The sequence below is a fragment of the Triticum aestivum genome, chromosome 1A (genome assembly GCF_018294505.1).
Source record: "Triticum aestivum cultivar Chinese Spring chromosome 1A, IWGSC CS RefSeq v2.1, whole genome shotgun sequence".
Lineage (NCBI taxonomy): Eukaryota > Viridiplantae > Streptophyta > Magnoliopsida > Poales > Poaceae > Triticum > Triticum aestivum.
Window position 1 is genome coordinate 274,001,373 of NC_057794.1, and position 18,105 is coordinate 274,019,477.

Below are 18,105 nucleotides of genomic sequence, written 5' to 3' on the forward strand. Positions count from 1 at the left end.
AGGGGAGAGTGTGTCTACGTACCCTCGTAGACCGAAAGCGGAAGCGTTTAGTAACGCGGTTGATGTAATCGAACGTCTTTGCGATCCAACTGATCCAAGCACCGAATGTACGGCACCTCCGCATTCAGCACACGTTCAGCTCGATGACGTCCATCGATCTCTTGATCCAGTTGAGGACGAGGGAGAGTTCCATCAGCTCGACGGCGTGGCGACGGTGATGATGAAGTTACCAGCGCAGGGCTTCACCTAAGCACTGCGACGATATGACCGAGGTGTGTAACCATGGAGGGGGGCACCGCACACGGCTAAGACAATTGATCTTGTGTGTTCTAGGGTGCCCCTGCCCCCGTATATAAAGGAGTGGAGGGGGAGGGCGGCTGGCCCTGTAGGGCGCGCCAGGAGAGGGCAGTCCTACTAGGACTCCAAGTCCTAGTAGGATTCCACCTAGAGGAAAGGGGGAAGAAGGAATGGAGAGGGAAAGGGAAGGAAAGGGGGGCGCCGCCCCCTTCCCCTAGTACAATTCGGACCCAAGGGGGGGTGCGCGGCCAGCCCCCTTTTGGCCCTTCTCTCTCCCCACTGAGGCCCATCAAGGCTCATTTGTTCCCCCGAGGGGTCCGATAACCCTCCGGCACTCCGATAATTATCTGGTACCTCTTGGAACTCACCTGGTGTCCGAATAACATCGTCCAATATATCAATCTTTATGTCTCGATCATTTCGAGGCTCCTTGTCATGTCTGTGATCTCATCCGGGACTCCGAACAAACTTCGGTCATCAAATCACATAACTCATAATACAAACCGTCATCGAACATTAAGCATGCGGACCCTACGGGTTCGAAAACTATGTAGACATGACCGAGACACATCTCCGGTCAATAACCAATAGCGGAATCTGGATGCTCATATTATCTCCTACATATTCTACGAATATCTTTATCGGTCAAACTACATAACAACATACGTTGTTCCCTTTGTCATCGGTATGTTATTTGCCCGAGATTCGATCGTCGGTATCATCATACCTAGTTCAAACTCGTTACCGGCAAGTCTCTTTACTCATTGTGTAATGCATCATCTCGTGGCTAAATCATTAGACACATTTCTTGCAAGGCTCATAGTGATGTGCATTACCGAGAGGGCCCAGAGATACCTCTCCGATACATGGAGTGACAAATTCTAATCTTGATCTATGCCAACTCAACAAACACCATCGAAGACACCTGTAGAGCATCTTTATAATCACCCAGTTACGTTGTGATGTTTGATAGCACACAAGGTGTTCCTCCGGTATCCGGGAATTGCATAATCTCATAGTCAGAGGAACATGTATAAGTCCTGAAGAAAGCAATAGCAATAAAACTAAACGATCATTATGCTAAGCTAACGGATGGGTCTTGTCCATCACATCATTCTTTAATGATGTGATCCCGTTCATCAAATGACAACACATGTCTATGGCTTAGGAAACATAACCATCTTTGATTAACGAGCTAGTCAAGTAGAGGCATACTAGAGACACTCTGTTTGTCTATGTATTCACACATGTACTGAGTTTCCGGTTAATACAATTCTAGCATGAATAATAAACATTTATCATGATATAAGGAATTATAAATAACAACTTTATTATTGCCTTTAGGGCATATTTCCTTCATGGTAATGGAGCTACAACAATGATTTGGGAGGATAATTGGATTCCCACCAACGTGGTGATGAGACCAATCACATGTCTATCCAACAATCCACCTACTAGGGTCAGCGAATTGATCGATGCCACTAGCGCAACTTGGAGGATGGAGCGACTACACCAGTTCTTCTTAACACCTGATGTTAATGCCATTGCAAGTATCCCTCCGTGTACTAAAAACTTGGATGATTTATGGGCTTGGAATTATGAAAGAAACGGTGTTTTTACCGTTCGTTCATCATACCGCATGCTAGTAGACACTAAAAGAAGGAGGGAAGACTGGTTGGAAAACAATGTGGGACGTTCAAATTACGAGGAGGAGGGCAAGGCGTGGTCCTCTCTGTGGTTAGTTCAGGTCCCAGGAAAAATCCGTAATTTTCTTTGGAGGTTGGCAAAGCAGTCAATTCCCACCGAGGATGTTCGCCATAAGAGAAATATGTCAAATGTTGATAAGTGCCACTTGCGTGGTGTTCAGGACTCATGGCGGCATTCTCTTTTGGACTGTTTGATGGCGAGGTGTGTTTGGGCCTTGGCAGATGTTGAGATTGTTGATCATATTCTATCCACAATTGAGCCGAATGCAAGTGTTGGGTTTTCTCTTTGATTGAAAGCCTATCACACCCGAAACTGATAGAGACAGTGGTTACTTTGTGGGCAATTTGGACAGCAAGGAGAAAAGCAATCCATGAGGGCGAGCTCCAGAACCCACACGCCACACACTCTTTTGTGGTAAGATTCATTGATGAACTTGATTCAATAAAAATGCAAGAGAGAGCGCAGGTGAGAGCTGCGAACGGGAATTCCAGAAACACTCAGCCCCGCCAACAATGGAGAGCTCTGGGACCGGGTATATCAAAGATTCAAGTTGATGAAGGTCTAGCAAGAAGCGGAGAGAGGGGAGCGGCTGCAGCAGTTTGCATAGATCATGATGGTGTGTTCTTAGGATATTCTGCTATGGTCTTCACTAAAATTGTTGATCCAGCTACACTCGAAGCTTTCGCGTGTCGGGAAGCCTTATCTCTTGCGCTTGATCTGGCGGTGGACAAGATTATTATCGCATGCGATTGTAAGTCGGTGATCTCAGACATTAAGACAAGCACTGAAGGCAGGAACTCTACCATAATCAAAGAGATTGTAGCTCGGGCAAGAGAATTCACCAGCCTTCATTTTTGAAGGTCGCTCGTCGAACCGGGATACTAATAATTTAGCAAAATTCTCTTCTAGACTAGATATTGGTCGCCACTTGTGGCTAGGGGTTCCTCATGATCCCTTTATCATCTCTGTAAACCTCGACACTCATCAATAAAATTCGGTTTACCACTCAAAAAAACTAATTGAGAATTACTTCACTCACACATGCAGCATGCCACCTGTCGTAATTTGGGAGTTTTTTTTCCTTTTTTCTTAGATCCGTTTATTCAAAACATTTTATTTCTTAAACCGTGCGTCCAAATCTCAAACCGTTTTCACCGTTGGATTACTCGCGTCAAGATCTTCAAACTTGATCCCATGTTGTTGGTTTTGACGAACTTTTTTCATGAAAAAATAGAACGAGAAAACCGAATCGGGAGCATGGCTTTTTTTCTTTTTCGAAAGCGGTCGTGCCTCTCGCGGAAGGGGAAAAACAGATAAAATGCGTGTTTTTTCCGTTTTCGAGAGCCACGTCCGTGTCTCTCGCAAAAGCATAACTATGCCTCTCACGAAATCAAAACCATGCCTCTCGCAAAGGAAAAAAACATAAAACACATTATTTTTTTCATTTTCGAGAGGCACGACCGTACCTCTGGCGAAAGTAAAAGAAAAAAGAGAACGCGTTTTTTTCATGTGAAATTTTTTTGTCCAAAAGTTAAGGAAGACCGATGAAAAACCAAAAGGTCAAAAAACGCATGAAAAAACTGGTTTAAAAGACGAAAATGCGTGCGGAAAATAAAAACAAAATCCGGAGAGAGCGCAACACGTGGCGCGCTCTCAGCCCTTCCGCAAGTGATCTTTGCGGGGCTCCTGAACGAGCGATCGTCAACTAGTTACTTCCCCCAGCCTGCCAAGGGACCTCCTATCAGGCGGGTAGCGCAAGTGAGCCAGCCAATTAGGTGGTACTGTAACGAGCGGTGAAAAATTGGCAAAAATACCGTGCAGTCTCATAACCCCTCGCTATATAACGAGTGTAGCTAGCTGCCCCCAAATGATGCCTGTTGTTAGTGACTGATACACACCACAAACTTTTAAGAAATAATTACAATGGCATATCCAAATATTTTCCAAAACAATTGAACACTTTTTAAAAATTCTGAACTTTTCTTGACAAACGCGATCAACTAGAGAAAATGTGAGCAATCGAGTTTGTGAACAATTTTTGAAAACGTACACAAAGTTTTGAAATTCCATACGTTTTTAAATTTCCGAATACTTTTTGAAAATATGGAAAAAAATTAATCTATACACAAAAACATGAACAATTTCAGAAATTCTTAAAAGTTTTTGAAAAAGTGAACAATTTTTAAAAAACAAGAACAAAATATAGAAATACCGAACATTTTACTAAAAGTGGTTTCTCTAAAAAAACATGAAAAAATTCTGAACCCCACAACTCGGATAAGTGGAGGCGGTGATGGCGTGTGGTATGGGGCACCCCAGGGCGGCGGATACGCCATCCCGCCGAATTCCGGCGCCGGTGGGCCAGACGGCGAGGTTGGAGGCAGTGGCGACACGGAAGGTAGGAATTGAAGCCGAAGAAAATGCCTTAGCGCCAAGGAAAAGGGAAGCCAACAAAATCGGGTAAAATCTGGTAGATATGAAGGAAATGGGCTCACGAATTTGGAATCTCATAAAAATAAGTCGAAGCGGACGGATTTGAAGGATCTATTTGGAACAGGTTTATGGGCTTCGTCCCGCAAACTGATGATTATTACACCGAATGGCCCGGTTTGCAGAATCTGCTACCAGTTTCTTTCCTGTTCTTCCCCGAATCCTTCGACACACTTTTTGGTGTCTCGAGTGTCGACCAGGACCGACGCCTTACCAATCCTCGCACCACACCACACGCATACCGGGCCCATCGCTCCGTGCCATCACCCAACCTTTTTTTCTTCTTTTTTTTCCATAAAAAGTTTGTGTATACATCGGTCCGTTGACCCGGTCAAGATCTAACTCTAATAGTGATGCCAAACTACTTGTTGTGACAACTAACTGAACTGGAGACTGCAGAGCAGCCCTAGTAGAGAAAAAAAGGAGAGCGGAGACGGCGGCAGGGGCAGGCAGCCGGCTTCGTCGCCGGCGAGGGTAAGGGTAGAAGAACCCCTCCTCCCAGCGGTGCGGCGACAGGACCTCCCTGCCCGGCCAAGCACCTCCCCCTCTCTCGCCGCGAAGCAGAACCCCCCGGCGGGCGGCGACGGCGAGGTAATCATCCCTGCATACATCCATGCCCCTTTGTCTCCAGTAAATCTGCGCTTGATTAGGCTCCAAATTTATTACTCTCTGTATCCATGGCCTTGACCTTAGTTAAGCATTGCTATCTTGATCCAGCGTTAGCCAAGGGGAACTATTCTATTTACTCGATTGATGGTGCTTCCACTCACATGGCGAAACGTATCGAGTGCCCACCCACGCGCCATCTAAGAACCCCACAATTCTGAACCCTATAGAAAAAGCGTGTGCAATTTTTGTAACGCCTGAACAAATTTCAAAATTCCATATTTTTGTAAAAATGAACAATTTTTGAAAAACGTCAACAAGATATTGAAATTCTAAACAAACTTTAAAAACGTGAGCAAAAATTGGAATACTTGAACAATTTCTGGATTGTGAACAAAATTCCTAAATTCTGTAAAAAAAGGTGAACAATTTTTGAAAAACATGAACAAATTCAAATTTCAAAACATTTTTGGAAAATGCATTTTTTTTGGAAAAACATGAACAAAATATTGAAATACCGAACATTTTTCAAAAAGGTGAACCAAATTTTCGAATCCAAACATTTTTTGGAAAGTGAACAAAATTTGAAATTTTGAACAACGTATGAAAGTCTGAACTTTTTAAGAATTCTTGGAAATTGCAAAAAAAAAAGAAACACAAAAAAGAAACGGGAAAACGAAAAAAATAAAGAAAAATAAAAAGAAAATGGAAAAACCGAAAACCCCAGAAGTAGAAACCAACAAGAAAAAACCCGGTTCAGGAACTTTCAAGAAGGTTCACAAAACCGGTAAAAATATATTGTACAGAAAAAATGCTTCGCTAGCAATTAGGTCGGCCCAATGCATTGTTCGCTCGTGCAACCCAGTTCAAAAACTCGACATTACGGCACAGTGAGCGGCGACGGTTTTCCACCTGCTAAGCCAAATATTTGGCGTTAACCAAGTGCTTGAGCGGTGTTTGAATCGAAGCCCATTTTTTGGCGTGCCCACGGTGCCCTCAGCTCTCCAGTTCAATTTCTTCAAAATCACTAATTAAGGAGTACATCTTGCAATGGTCACTCCCATCACTCTAGGTGTGCGCCACTTGTCACAACATGCGAGTTTTCCCTTTTTTTTTTATATCCGTTTATTCAAAAGTGAGCCCTCCTTCGGGAACAATGGTCGGTATTCCAGATGTTGTTTTCACTCTGGGAACAAAGTGAGCGTCCCAAGTGTCACTTGAGGTGGGCTCAGAGCGCGTCACTTGGTGCGTTCTCAACCACCGTCACGTGTCGTGCTCTGGGCGCTCTCTTCGAATTTTGTTTTTATTTTATTTTTTCGCAAGCGTTTTTGGCTTGTTGGTTTTTCACCTGTGTTTCTGAAAAAATTGTGTGAAAAAATTTGTTTTCTCTCTTTTTTTTTCATGAGGCACGGTTTTGCTTCCGCTAAATGCAAGGACGTGCCTTTTGGAAACAAAAAAGACACGTTTTTCTTTTTTTTTCGTGAGAGGCACGGTTTTGCTTTAACGAGAGGCCTCTCGAAAACGAAAAAAAAAATATTTTTTATTCTTTTTTTCTTCTTTGAGAGACAAGATTTTGCTTCCACGAGAGGCGCGGTCGTGCCTCTCGGAAATGGAAAAAAATATGTTTTTTTTCCTTTTTTTCCTTTCATGAGAGATATAATTTTGCTTCCGCGAGAGGTATGGCCGTGCCTCTGGGAAATGAAAAAAAATGTGTTTTTTTCTCGCGAGAGACAAGGTTTTGTTTCCATGTGAGACGCGGATTTGGTCACGACAGGCACGGTCGTGCCTCTCGAAAATGGTTTTCGAAAAGGAAAAAGAATGTGCTTCCGGTTCAGTTTTTTTGTCTGGTTTTTTTATGAAAAAAAAGTATATCAAAACTTATCAACATGGGATTTAGTTTTGAAGATTCCGACGCGAGAAATTCAACAATGAAAACGGTTCAAGATTTAACCCATGGTTTAAGAGATAAAACGTTTTGAATAAGTGAATCTAAGAAAAAAGAAAAAACTTACATGTTGCGAAAAGTGACATATATATAGTGCGTCACTTGTCATAATCTGAGAAGGTGGAGTAATCTTTGAAAGAAGTACTTCTTATTTAATGATTTCACTTAGCAACTGTAGCGACCAGACCTCAAACGGTCCAATCTCTGTGCTCAGGTGTCATCCCTGGATCAGTAATGTTGACACCACACAGTACTTGAAGGATTTATAACAGAGTAGCAATCACACACTTATTACATCGAGTGTCTCAAAAGAGAACTTATTACAATAAATATGGCTTAAGGCCATCTAATAACGATAACAACGGAAGGCTTGGAAGATAAGTGAGTCCATCAACTCCAACGGCATCACTGAGTATAGAACCACGACCTATAACTCCTTAATCGTCGTCTGAAAAGTCTGCAACATTAACGTTGCAGCCCGAAACGGGTCAACACATGTAATATGCTGACAAAGTAACACATAAAGAGTAATGGAATGAAACGGCTATTCTATATGCATATTTGGTCGGTGGAAAGCTCTATGGTTACAGTTTTGCATAAAGCCAATTTTTCCCTACTTCAAAGGAATAAATTTAATTACTATCATGGTGGTTGTTAAACATTGAGAATGGTTGATAGCATCTTCAATCCCAATTAAGCATCATCATTAAATAAAACCCAACAAATTAATTTAGAGTAACATGTTGAGATTCACATGAAAATCCAGGTACTAGATACTTAAGATGTCCATAATCGGGGACACGGCTAACCATGCTTAGTTTATTACACTCTACACAGGTTTGCGCACTTTTCCCCATAAGACTCGATCGCCTCCATTTGGTTTCTCGCATTACAAGGTGTTTGAGAAACGGATGACCGAGACATAGTCTTTCAGAAGTGCTAGCACCTTACGATCGGGTAGACCGTACCACCTACATCCCCTACATCTGCTAGTCTACCACTGTAAGAGTTCGCACAAACTTATTAAACTATGCTAGAGCCCATAATAGCTTGTGGCTGCACACGGAAGTTTCTAGCATGAATAATCTCATGATCTCTTTGAGCCTGGGTGGCGGTCCATAAAGAAAAATAGACAATCGCTGGAATATCCAGGTGCCTCAATCCACCCAGATGTGTATTTAAGTTGCCACCTTAGATAAACCATTAGTTAACAATCTCACATCTGTCATGAATACACTCACCCAATTCACACTAGCATAGCATGGCATAATAAGCAAACGTAGAAGTAACTTCCAAATGTTTGATAATAACAGGTAATAGGTAATACCTCAACTACTTCCCAAACCCACAATTTAATTAGATCCTAATCATGCAATGTGTAAGGATTGATCTAATGCAATAAAACTGGGTAGAGGGAAAACATGATCAAAGTGTCACTTGCCTTGCTGATGATCCGGAAAACCTAGCAATTCGAAGTAGCAACCGGCGCACTCCGGGTACTCTATCGCAAACAAACAAGCATACAATAAGTACTCAACTAATGCACAGGTAAAACTCAAATAAGAGATCTAACCAGAAAGTTTAACTTAAGAACTCCGGTTGACAAAAAGAATTAAATCGAACGAAGCAACGGAAGACAAACAGCAAAAGAAACTGGCTTCGTTTACTATTCTGAATCTAAGGCAATTTTTTTATGGTGGCAAAAACTTGTTTAAGTTGGCTAAACGAAAAAGGGGTTTCGAGACGAAACTCCAGGCGCTTGAATCGCCTGATTCAGATAAACGAGCGAAAAGTTAGACTAAAACGAAAATCTGATCAGAAATCGCGATCAAAAAAATCGCGGATTTAATCCAAGAAAAAGAAAAACGATGAACAGTTTAACGAATGAACGTTCGTTAACTGGATCTAAACGAAGAACGCGTTCGTTAAAACAAACGAACGAGCGAACGCTCGCTAATTAGCCTAAACCGAAAAAAACCGATCTAAAGAAAAAAACGGAAACTAAAAAAAGAACGAAAACCGGCGAAAAACCAAACGAAAACCGGCGGGTCAACCTCGGTGACTCGGCGGTGAGACGGGCGGCGGCGGCTCCGGCGAGGCGGCAGCGTCGGCGGCGGCGGGGTCCGGCGTGGCGCGGGGCGGCGGCGGGCGGCGGCGAGGGCGGCGGCGGCGGGCACGGGGCGCGGCGGCGGCGGCGGCGGCGGTGGCGCGGGCGCGGGGCTCGAGGCGGGCGGCGGCTAGGGTTTTGGCCCGGGGTGGGCCGGCGGCTTATAAGGGCTGAGGCCGGAGGAGTCCGGGCCTAGCACGGCCCGTAGGTCGGTTCGGACGTTTTTTTAAATATTTATGCTCGGAAAAAAAACAAAAAGACTACTAAACGGACTCCAAAAATCCTAAAATAAATTTTCCCCGGCTTCTAAAATCAAGCCGCACAGGGTGAACATTTATTTGGGTCGTAAATGCAATTTTGAAAAACGTTCATTTTTCCTAAATTCCAATAAAATAGCAAATATAACCAAATAAAATATTAAATGATTTTTTATTAAATCCTCAATATTTCTTTATTTTGGGAAAGTCATTTTATTCCCTCTCTCATAATTTTTGTAATAGAAATAATTAAAGAGAAAATAAATAAAATCAAATGATCCTATTTACAAAATTTGAGACAACTCAAATATGAAAATAACGAAATCCCCAACTCTCTCCGAGGGTCCTTGAGTTGCGAAAAATTTCTAGGATCAACCAAAATACAATAAATATGATATGCAATGATGATCTAGTGTATAACATTCCAAATTAAAAATTTGGGATGTTACAGCTACAGGTGGATCCGCCCCTGACCGCGACATGGCAACGTGCTCCTTTCAACCTGGGCTCCTTTTGGTTGGCCAAACCGTGGGTGCAATATATTTGGGAATGAATAATTTCACGCATTTTTTGTAAAATTTCATTTAAAATATAATATTAACAAATCACCAACTGAAATCCTACATGGGCTTGGGGTCGTCTTCGCCGTGGTATTAGCCGCAAGCAACTCCGTGGCAGGAATGGCTCGGGAGATACAAAGCAATATTTCCATTTGTACCTCCTACATACGTTATCTGTCGCCCTCAAACAAACAAAACATAGGTTATCTATTGTAAACGAACTTATTTTTCTTTTCTGTGCATACTAGATATTACTTTCTCCGTCTCATAATATAGAACGTTTTTCTAACACTACATAAGTAGTTATCACCTTTGACCTTGACTTCATCGCCGTCATCGTGCCTCCCCAACCGGAGCCGAAGGTCCACAGCTACTCCGGCAACGACTCCGACTCCGACGGAAAACCGGTTAGTCCCTCCCTCCCCCCCCCCCTTTCTTTTTTGAAATAGAAATCCTATGGTTATGTTCTCACAGCCCATGAAATTAGAGTAAGATTCGTTAGATCCGTGTAGTCTATCGATTGTTTGAATCTCTAAACCACAACACTTAATTGAGGGCAGCTAACTGCCGGGAGAAATACGTAAACAAGGGCAAATGGACTGCCGGAACATTTGTTACTGCCGACACAAGTATCTCAGGGCACAGAAACTACCGTTAGAACTAGAGTAGTAAAGGCACCTTATCTGTCGATAAATTTAAGGGCACTTTATCTGCTGGGACAACTAAATCGTGGCCTCTTCTCTATCGGGGGACCAACCTGGACGCAAGGCCGAATAGCATCGGGCATAAAGCGCGCACTAGTGAGGGGAAAGCGTGCGGGAGACGAAAATTTTGGTCCTAAAGAATTATAGACGCGCCGGCCTCCACCAACCTCCCATCCAAAAAGAAAAAAACTAGGCCACATCTACCCCCTAATCTAACACCCGTGCCCTCCACCATCACTCCGCCGCCGTCGCCTTCCCCGACCACCCCCAGTAGCCGGAGCAGCGGATGGAGGGGGCGGAGATCACCGGCTCGATGGCGTCCAAGGAAGGATAGGAACCACTCGCTCCTCTATCGCCTAAGGGAAGAGAGCCTGGGAGGGGATCCACGTGCGTACACTATTTTTGTCTTCTCTATTTTGTTTGGAGAAACCAGATTCTTCTCCAAAAACATTTGAATCTTGGACGTTGTTTCGTTTTAGACGATGCACGCTGTCACCTTTTTTCAGCAGCAGCCGAAAAAAAAGAGTATTGAGCTGAGGATTTGAACTCGGGACGCTATACTGTGGTACGCGCTTTGCTAACCACTAGACTCACATCACACTACCGAACCATGATACCATAAAACATTAAGGACATCTGCAAGCGCAATTCTTTTGCTGTTTTTGGAAATAGAAGAAAAACTACCTACAAACTAAAACACATAAATGGGCGCCGGTTAGGAAAACTGAGACTTGGTTAAATCTCAGTGACTAAAATCTAGTCACACCCTTTTCTAATAGCCCCCCACCCCCCCCCCCCCCCCCCCCCCCCCCCAGGCAAAAAGAAAATGTAATAGCCTGTTAATGTCTACTCTCTATCTCTACCTAATATTAGAGAAAGGCTTGTTTCTCCAAAAATTTTGGTTTACGGTGAGATCCAGATTAGTTTTCGTCCGTCGGACCAGTCGTTTTTCGTTCGGCCCGATCTGTTTCGGCCGAAAAAAACGCACGACCACATATTCAAGCCGTGATGGGCCAGCCCACTAGCGGTGAAAAAAGTCCAAGAAAAAAATTAAACGTAGCGAGGACTCAAACACGAGCGCTCGCGATAGACACGCCAGAATGCTAGCCACTGGACTAAGCATTACACTATATTTAAGTTGCATCGCGACATCCTAAATTAGCGAACAACCGCGCCAGATACTAAGAGCAAAAGAAAGACATTTGTTTGGAAAAATTAGATATATTTTAGAACACGAATATTTTAGGAAATTTCTAAACAAAAAAAACTAGAACATATTTTCCACAAAGAACAATATTTCTCTTTTTATATTTTGAAACCTGAACATTTTTTAAAACACGAACATTTTTTTGAAAACTAGGAGGTACTATAGCAAATGTTTTCTGAATTTGATAACATTTTCTAAAAACACAAATATTTTTTGAAATTTGAATTTGAAAAGACAACATTTTTTTCAAAATATGAACAATTTATGAAAACTGGGAAGTATTGTATCTAACACTTATTGATCTGTATCTACTGATAAAGCAAGGTGCGGTTCTCTGAATTTTCGGTTTGTCCATCGCATAGGATTTTTCATCCGTCTCACACAAGGGCCACACGCAAGTGAAAGAAAAAATGCCTTTTGTTCCCAGGTGAAAGAAAAACGCTTAGCTTTTTTTTATTCCTCGGTGTGTTTGTATTTATGAATGTCTCAGGGGTCTCGCTTGGCCTCAGTCTGCGTTGTGGCCCAGTGAAGCCGGCCCAAGGCAGGCAAGGCAAAAATATTAGTTTTCGTTTGGAATCAAGCTGGCGACCTCCCTCCCCGTCCAGGTAAATTCATCGCAACCGATTGAGCTAGATCAATGTTTGCGTTTAGGTGAAGGTTGTTTTGTCTATTCAATAGTCTCGCCTTGGTTGCTTATAGATAATCCCTTTGGTTGATATACTTTTTTGAGTTTTTAGGTATCAAGGAGCTGACTTAGGAATCAATAAGCCAAGGGTAAGGAACGACATGACAAAAAAATAAAGAAGGAAAATTTAGTTGAGACAACTACATGTCAAATGACATGAGACCTGACAAAGGAATGAAAGAATTAGGAGAGAGAAATAAAAAGGAAGAGAACTTTATTTTTGAGGGCTAGGAAGAGGAGAACTAGACCTGAGATGGAAGGAAGGAAGATACATGGTGGATTATTAATAGGTGATGGGCTGGAATTCAAACATACACGTGACATGAAAAGATACATGGTGGACCAAACGGTGATTTTGCTGCGGCGCCACCGCGGTGCTCTTCACCGACGCAGCCGTCCGTGAGCGGCTCCACCTCCTGGCCATCGTCTTGTGCCGGCCCCGAACCTAGGGTTCCAGCACGGTCACTTCCTCCGAGTCCAAGCCTCCAAGGTGTACGGCCTCGACTACAATTTTACAGGTAAGCCCCTTCTCCTTTCATTCTTCTTAAGGTTTCATGGTGGGGGCCTAGAAAGATCCATGAGACTACATACTAAAGGAGGAATATGTATTGAAAGCGCCAATGAAATATCAGTAAAAGGAATTTAATCATAAAAATTTGTACTTTTTAATAACATTATTACGAGATTAAGAAAATAAAATGCCCATAGATGTATTGTTTTAGTTCAATTTATTAGAGTATTAGTAAGATGCCCGTGCTATGCTACAGAATCACATGAAATAAATTGGAACTACAAAAGTACAAGCCCAAATATGTAGTACTATGATTTTCGTCAAGAGAAGGTTAGTCTTTAGTCATATCAAGAAAATCTTTGTTCAACGATGCTACAAACATCAGAGAGTTACATCGAGCCACACACACCATTTCATTTTGATTACACCCATCCTTAGCTAACACATGTCAACAACTATTTGCGACTCAACATGCCTCCAAGCTGTTGCATTTTACTTTACCCAGAGATCACACCAACTTGATATGTTGTTCATGTGGTCTTGGCATTACACTACCTTAAGATTTGACTTCAAAAGTGAAACTCAGTTTCAGTTACAACAAGGATCACAAAAGCACTTTCCATCATTGTCCACGGCACCGTACACCCAAAATTAAGCAAAGTGAAGCAACACGGTTCAAAAGTAGCTCAACCTAGCTTAAGTAACACATTATCCTATTATTCTAAGACTTCACTTTTGCTTCACGACTCCATTCTTCATCTTCTTTTGATTCATGGAGGTGATTGTCCAGCAAGATCATTATTGATCCTATAGAAAATTATTTGTAAATATTTAATATACCGTATAAAGCAAATAGTGGATAACTTCAACCAAATTTTCAATTACCTCTGCCTTAATTCACGCGCTGCTGTGATGTTCGGGTTAAAGTGCATCCTACTAAAGTCTGTAGGATGCAGGCCACGATCTAGTTAATTAAAGACAAAACATCAATATATTAGCAAAATTTATTTTCACATTATTATTATATGCATAGAAAAATGCATGCACTTAGACTTACCGATGCGCTCTGCACGTAACATTGTTGCCACAACAATAGCACGCTCCTCGGCGAGTTTTTCCCATGCACTTAGATTATTAGTCACCAACTTGTCCCATACAACTAACTTGACAATATTATAGCTACAAAATCAATTAATATAGAAGAGAAATGTAAGAACTTTGAATCATTTAGATAACTCAAAATCATAAGATACACATACGTGTCATCTAGCAGAACAATATTTCTCACTGGGATCCTCCGATTGTAGAAACCGTCTTTATATCCCATAGAACTTACAAATAAAACCATGCCAATAACATCTAACATTTGAACAGAAAAATATTAATAGTTGATTTGTTACAAAAGAACAGTTAGAACGAACAAAAGGAAACTGAAGCACTTACCAACATATGTATCATTATCTAGGGTGAACTCCCAAACTCTGTCAAAAGGAATAAACGCAGGGAACAATGGGATCAAGCGCTCATTCACATTTCTCAACTCATTAATTGTTGTCACTGAGCTGAAATGGCACACAAATTGACTATCTGCAAACAAATAATCCTGATTCCTCATAATTGGTTCTGCAAGCATCTTCCACACATAATATACCCGCCCCTCTACGAGCAAAGGATCAAACCGATCGACGTCGTCATCATATACTACAGCGGCCATTTTCTTACCCTATTAATAAAAAGATAAAATAGATTGTGACAATCCAATGTTTTAAAATATTATTTGTTGCAGTTGAAACTAAATGTGCACATGAGTACTACCTTATCATCCAATAACACCATGTTAAGCCGCTTTCTACCAGAAGCCAACCTCTCCACATGGAACTTGTGGTACACTCGGACACACAAATTCCACCTACTGTAAGGATGCACATCCTCAAGTGTTGGGATGCGTGGCGCTTCAACTCTCTTACGCTTCAGTGACCTCATCTTGTCCTGAAAGAAGAACTGAGAATTAATGTACAAGAGAATATATATCTTGATGCCACCAACTATATATATTAGAGCCTCCCCGAAAAAGTATGTGAATCAAAAGACATATCATCAGCCCAAGCACAAATTCAGAAGTGAATAAAATTTAGTATATACTTCTTCAGCATTTATAAGTAGTTGCACAACTTTTAAGCCAGACTTAAAAATTTCTGGAATGAGCAACCATGGAATAGTGAAATGAGATAGGAACATGGCATGACTGAAACTAAGGGTTGCAATCAATTTGAGATCACCATTCTTGTTCAATACCCTTCGAGCTCTCTCCTTGTTCAAAGCCTTTGATCGATGTGAGGATACTGTGAGTAGGAAAACTTGCAGCTAACTCGTTTAGAACATCTTCATCATCTGAGGATGTTCCACTCAAGGTTCTTGAGTTGGATGGCTCATGTATTACCAAGCCTGTTGGAGCGCTCTTTGTGTTGTTATGTTCATTTACCACTGTTACAAATATTGCAATGTCAGCTATAATGTTTAGTTTATATATTTAATAAGAAAAACGTTAAGGGACAGGGTAAGAACCTTCTTTTCCTTTAGCAGACTGTTGGCTGGGACAAGGCATTTTGCAAATGAATCTTTGTTTACGAGAAGTTATGAAGTTAGCAACCTTGGTCGCTGGCCCCGGCGGGTGAGCCCTCTGCAAATCAGCGGTTGCTGGCTCCAGAAGTTCTTTTGGTGTGGCCTCCTCCCTCTAGAAGTTCTTTTGGTTAATGTAATATCTGAATCAGTGATCTTTGGCAACTTTGCTAGTTTCTACTTTCTAGTGCCCCCATTTGCAACAGCCTGTGGAATTGGTACACATGTCAATTGCTATAATAGGTGGAAAGAGCATGTTTTATAGACTTTTTTCCAAGCATTATCTGACAATAACAGACACTGTAGCAGCATTTGAAATTCTGAATTATACATAATTTAGCCATATCGGTCTTTTGAATACTCAATCATTAGGCCAATGTCATACGCAGTCCACTCCCTGGTCATACCAGATCAAGAAAATTACAAAATTGACGAAGGTATAAACTAACAGCCGAAATACTTGAAGGTAATGCCTAAATCTATCAAGATTAGGACGAAAAGGGAAGCTCAAAACGCCGGCATCTGCAGTAATATAAGGACCCAAAAGCTTTCGGGAGAGTTCAAGGGCGTCTTATTATGGCGTGGCGAGTGGCTGGAGCCTGTCGTAAGCCGGCCCGGTAGATTTGCGGATGTGTTCTGTTTCAACAATAAACTGCAATTTTTACTACTAAGCTATAAACAGATTCAGAACCAACATGGTGTACCTTGTGGAGACGTACAGAAAGGAGTCTGAAGTGACCGATGTGCTCGGATGGAAGGGAAAAAGGCAGCGCAGACCAAGACGAACTGCCCGCGCGATCGTGAGGCGGCGCTGCAGTTCCAGATATACGCACACGGTCTAACCCCTATTCCTTGATCCTTTTCCGTGGTTCCGCTCACAATGATCAATTGAGGCTAGGGGTTAGGGACCTTTATATAGTGCTATTCCAGTTAATTTCAAACTGTATAAATTGCAGATAAATGTTCAGATAAAATCTGTTTAAACAAAGACTCCAGGTTAACTTAACCAACCACGATCATTAGTAACCATTAAGGAGTTTCATCTGTAAACTGTCCCATAAGCACGTACGTGTGAGTTGCACGCTGAATTTGAATTACAATTCGAATTCACAGGCTTTACCAATTCATGGAGCCAATCCCATGAACAACTTGGCATTCCAATTCATGGAGCCAATCCCATGAACAACTTGGCATTCCATAATATGTTGTGCCCGGGCTAATATACATTTAGTACAATAAATATTCCAGCATTAATAAATACTGTTTCCAGCATATATGTACCGGCTTCCATGAACTATATTCCATTCATGTATTCCAAGCAATATTCAAGTGCATCGGTAAATTCCATATCGAGGTAAACATATTCCAGGAACTATGTAGTAAAAATGTTGCAAGCCACACATAAGTATTTTCTACATCTCCCACTTGGCTAAAACATTCTAATTCCATAAACGAATACCCATGTTGCAAACATGTTTACAAAATACTTCCTGACTAAGAGGTTTAGTCAGTGGATCGGCAACCATGTCCACACTAGGTAAATAATCTAAACGAATTGTTCTTAATCTATTAACGACGTCACGAATGTAATGATATCTTCTCTCAATATGTTTGGTTTTGCTATGAAACTTGGGATCCTTTGAGACCTTGATTGCCGCCTGGTTATCACAGAAAATAATAACAGGATATGAAGCGCTTTCCACCACCATGAGAGACGCAAGAAACCCCTTTAACCATACACCTTCTTTCACAGCTTCCGACGCAGCAATATATTCAGCCTCCATAGATGAAAGTGCTACAGAATCTTGCTTCTTGCTACTTCAGGAAATAGCTCCTCTTGCTAGTGTAAACAGATAACCAGAAGTCGATTTCCGGTCATCAAGATCCCCTTGCCAATCAGCATCAGTAAACCCCTGCAGCTGACGATTGTGTCCATTAAAACACAGAAAATAGTCCATAGTTCCTTTGACATAACGCAAAGTGTTCCTAATCTGTTTCCAATGCTCAGGTCCAGGGTTCACTTGATATCTACTCAACAAACCCACGGCATGGCATATATCAGGTCTTGTAAATAGCATAGCATACATTAAAGAACCCAATGCAGATGAATAAAGAATATTGCTCATTTGTTTCTTTTCCTCAGGAGTTTTAGCACACATTTCCTCACTAAGTTTAGCTCCCCTAAGAATAGGTACTCTAACAGGCTTGCAATTTTCCATAGAGAATCTCTGAAGTACATTATTGAGATACGCCTTTTGAGACAAACCCAACATTCTCTTCCTTCTATCTCTACGTATTTCCACTCCTAGAACATAGGAAGCTTCCCCCATATCCTTCATGTCAAATTTAGAGGATAACCAGGTTTTAACTTCCATCAGTGTAGATTTATCATTTGAAGCAATGAGAATAT

The 18,105-nt window shown here is 41.7% G+C and overlaps 1 protein-coding gene and 1 long non-coding RNA gene across 2 annotated transcripts; one reads left to right on the forward strand and one right to left on the reverse strand.

Moving 5' to 3' along the window:
* The first annotated feature begins 9,691 nt into the window (after positions 1 to 9,691).
* On the forward strand, positions 9,692 to 16,027 carry LOC123045756 (uncharacterized). The gene is made up of 3 exons (XR_006421579.1): positions 9,692 to 10,376; positions 12,618 to 13,083; positions 15,660 to 16,027. It is a non-coding gene; the product is annotated as an uncharacterized lncRNA (long non-coding RNA).
* LOC123045747 (replication protein A 70 kDa DNA-binding subunit) lies at positions 13,614 to 15,862 on the reverse strand. The gene is made up of 8 exons (XM_044468923.1): positions 15,642 to 15,862; positions 15,356 to 15,560; positions 14,892 to 15,065; positions 14,520 to 14,799; positions 14,336 to 14,435; positions 14,134 to 14,255; positions 13,962 to 14,040; positions 13,614 to 13,883 (listed from the first exon to the last, which is right to left on the reverse strand). Exons 2-8 carry the CDS (start codon positions 15,356 to 15,358, stop codon positions 13,847 to 13,849), a joined length of 795 nt encoding a protein of 264 aa, XP_044324858.1. The 5' UTR covers positions 15,359 to 15,560; positions 15,642 to 15,862; the 3' UTR covers positions 13,614 to 13,846.
* Positions 16,028 to 18,105: the final 2,078 nt, after the last annotated feature.

Bases quoted from the DNA above. Each gene is read 5' to 3' on its own strand.
- LOC123045747 (XM_044468923.1), bottom strand. The intron at 14,800-14,891 runs GTAGTACTCATG...TTTTATTAATAG, and splicing joins TGGTGTTATTGGATGATAAG to GGTAAGAAAATGGCCGCTGT. The intron at 14,436-14,519 runs GTAAGTGCTTCA...TTCAAATGTTAG, and splicing joins AGATAATGATACATATGTTG to ATGTTATTGGCATGGTTTTA.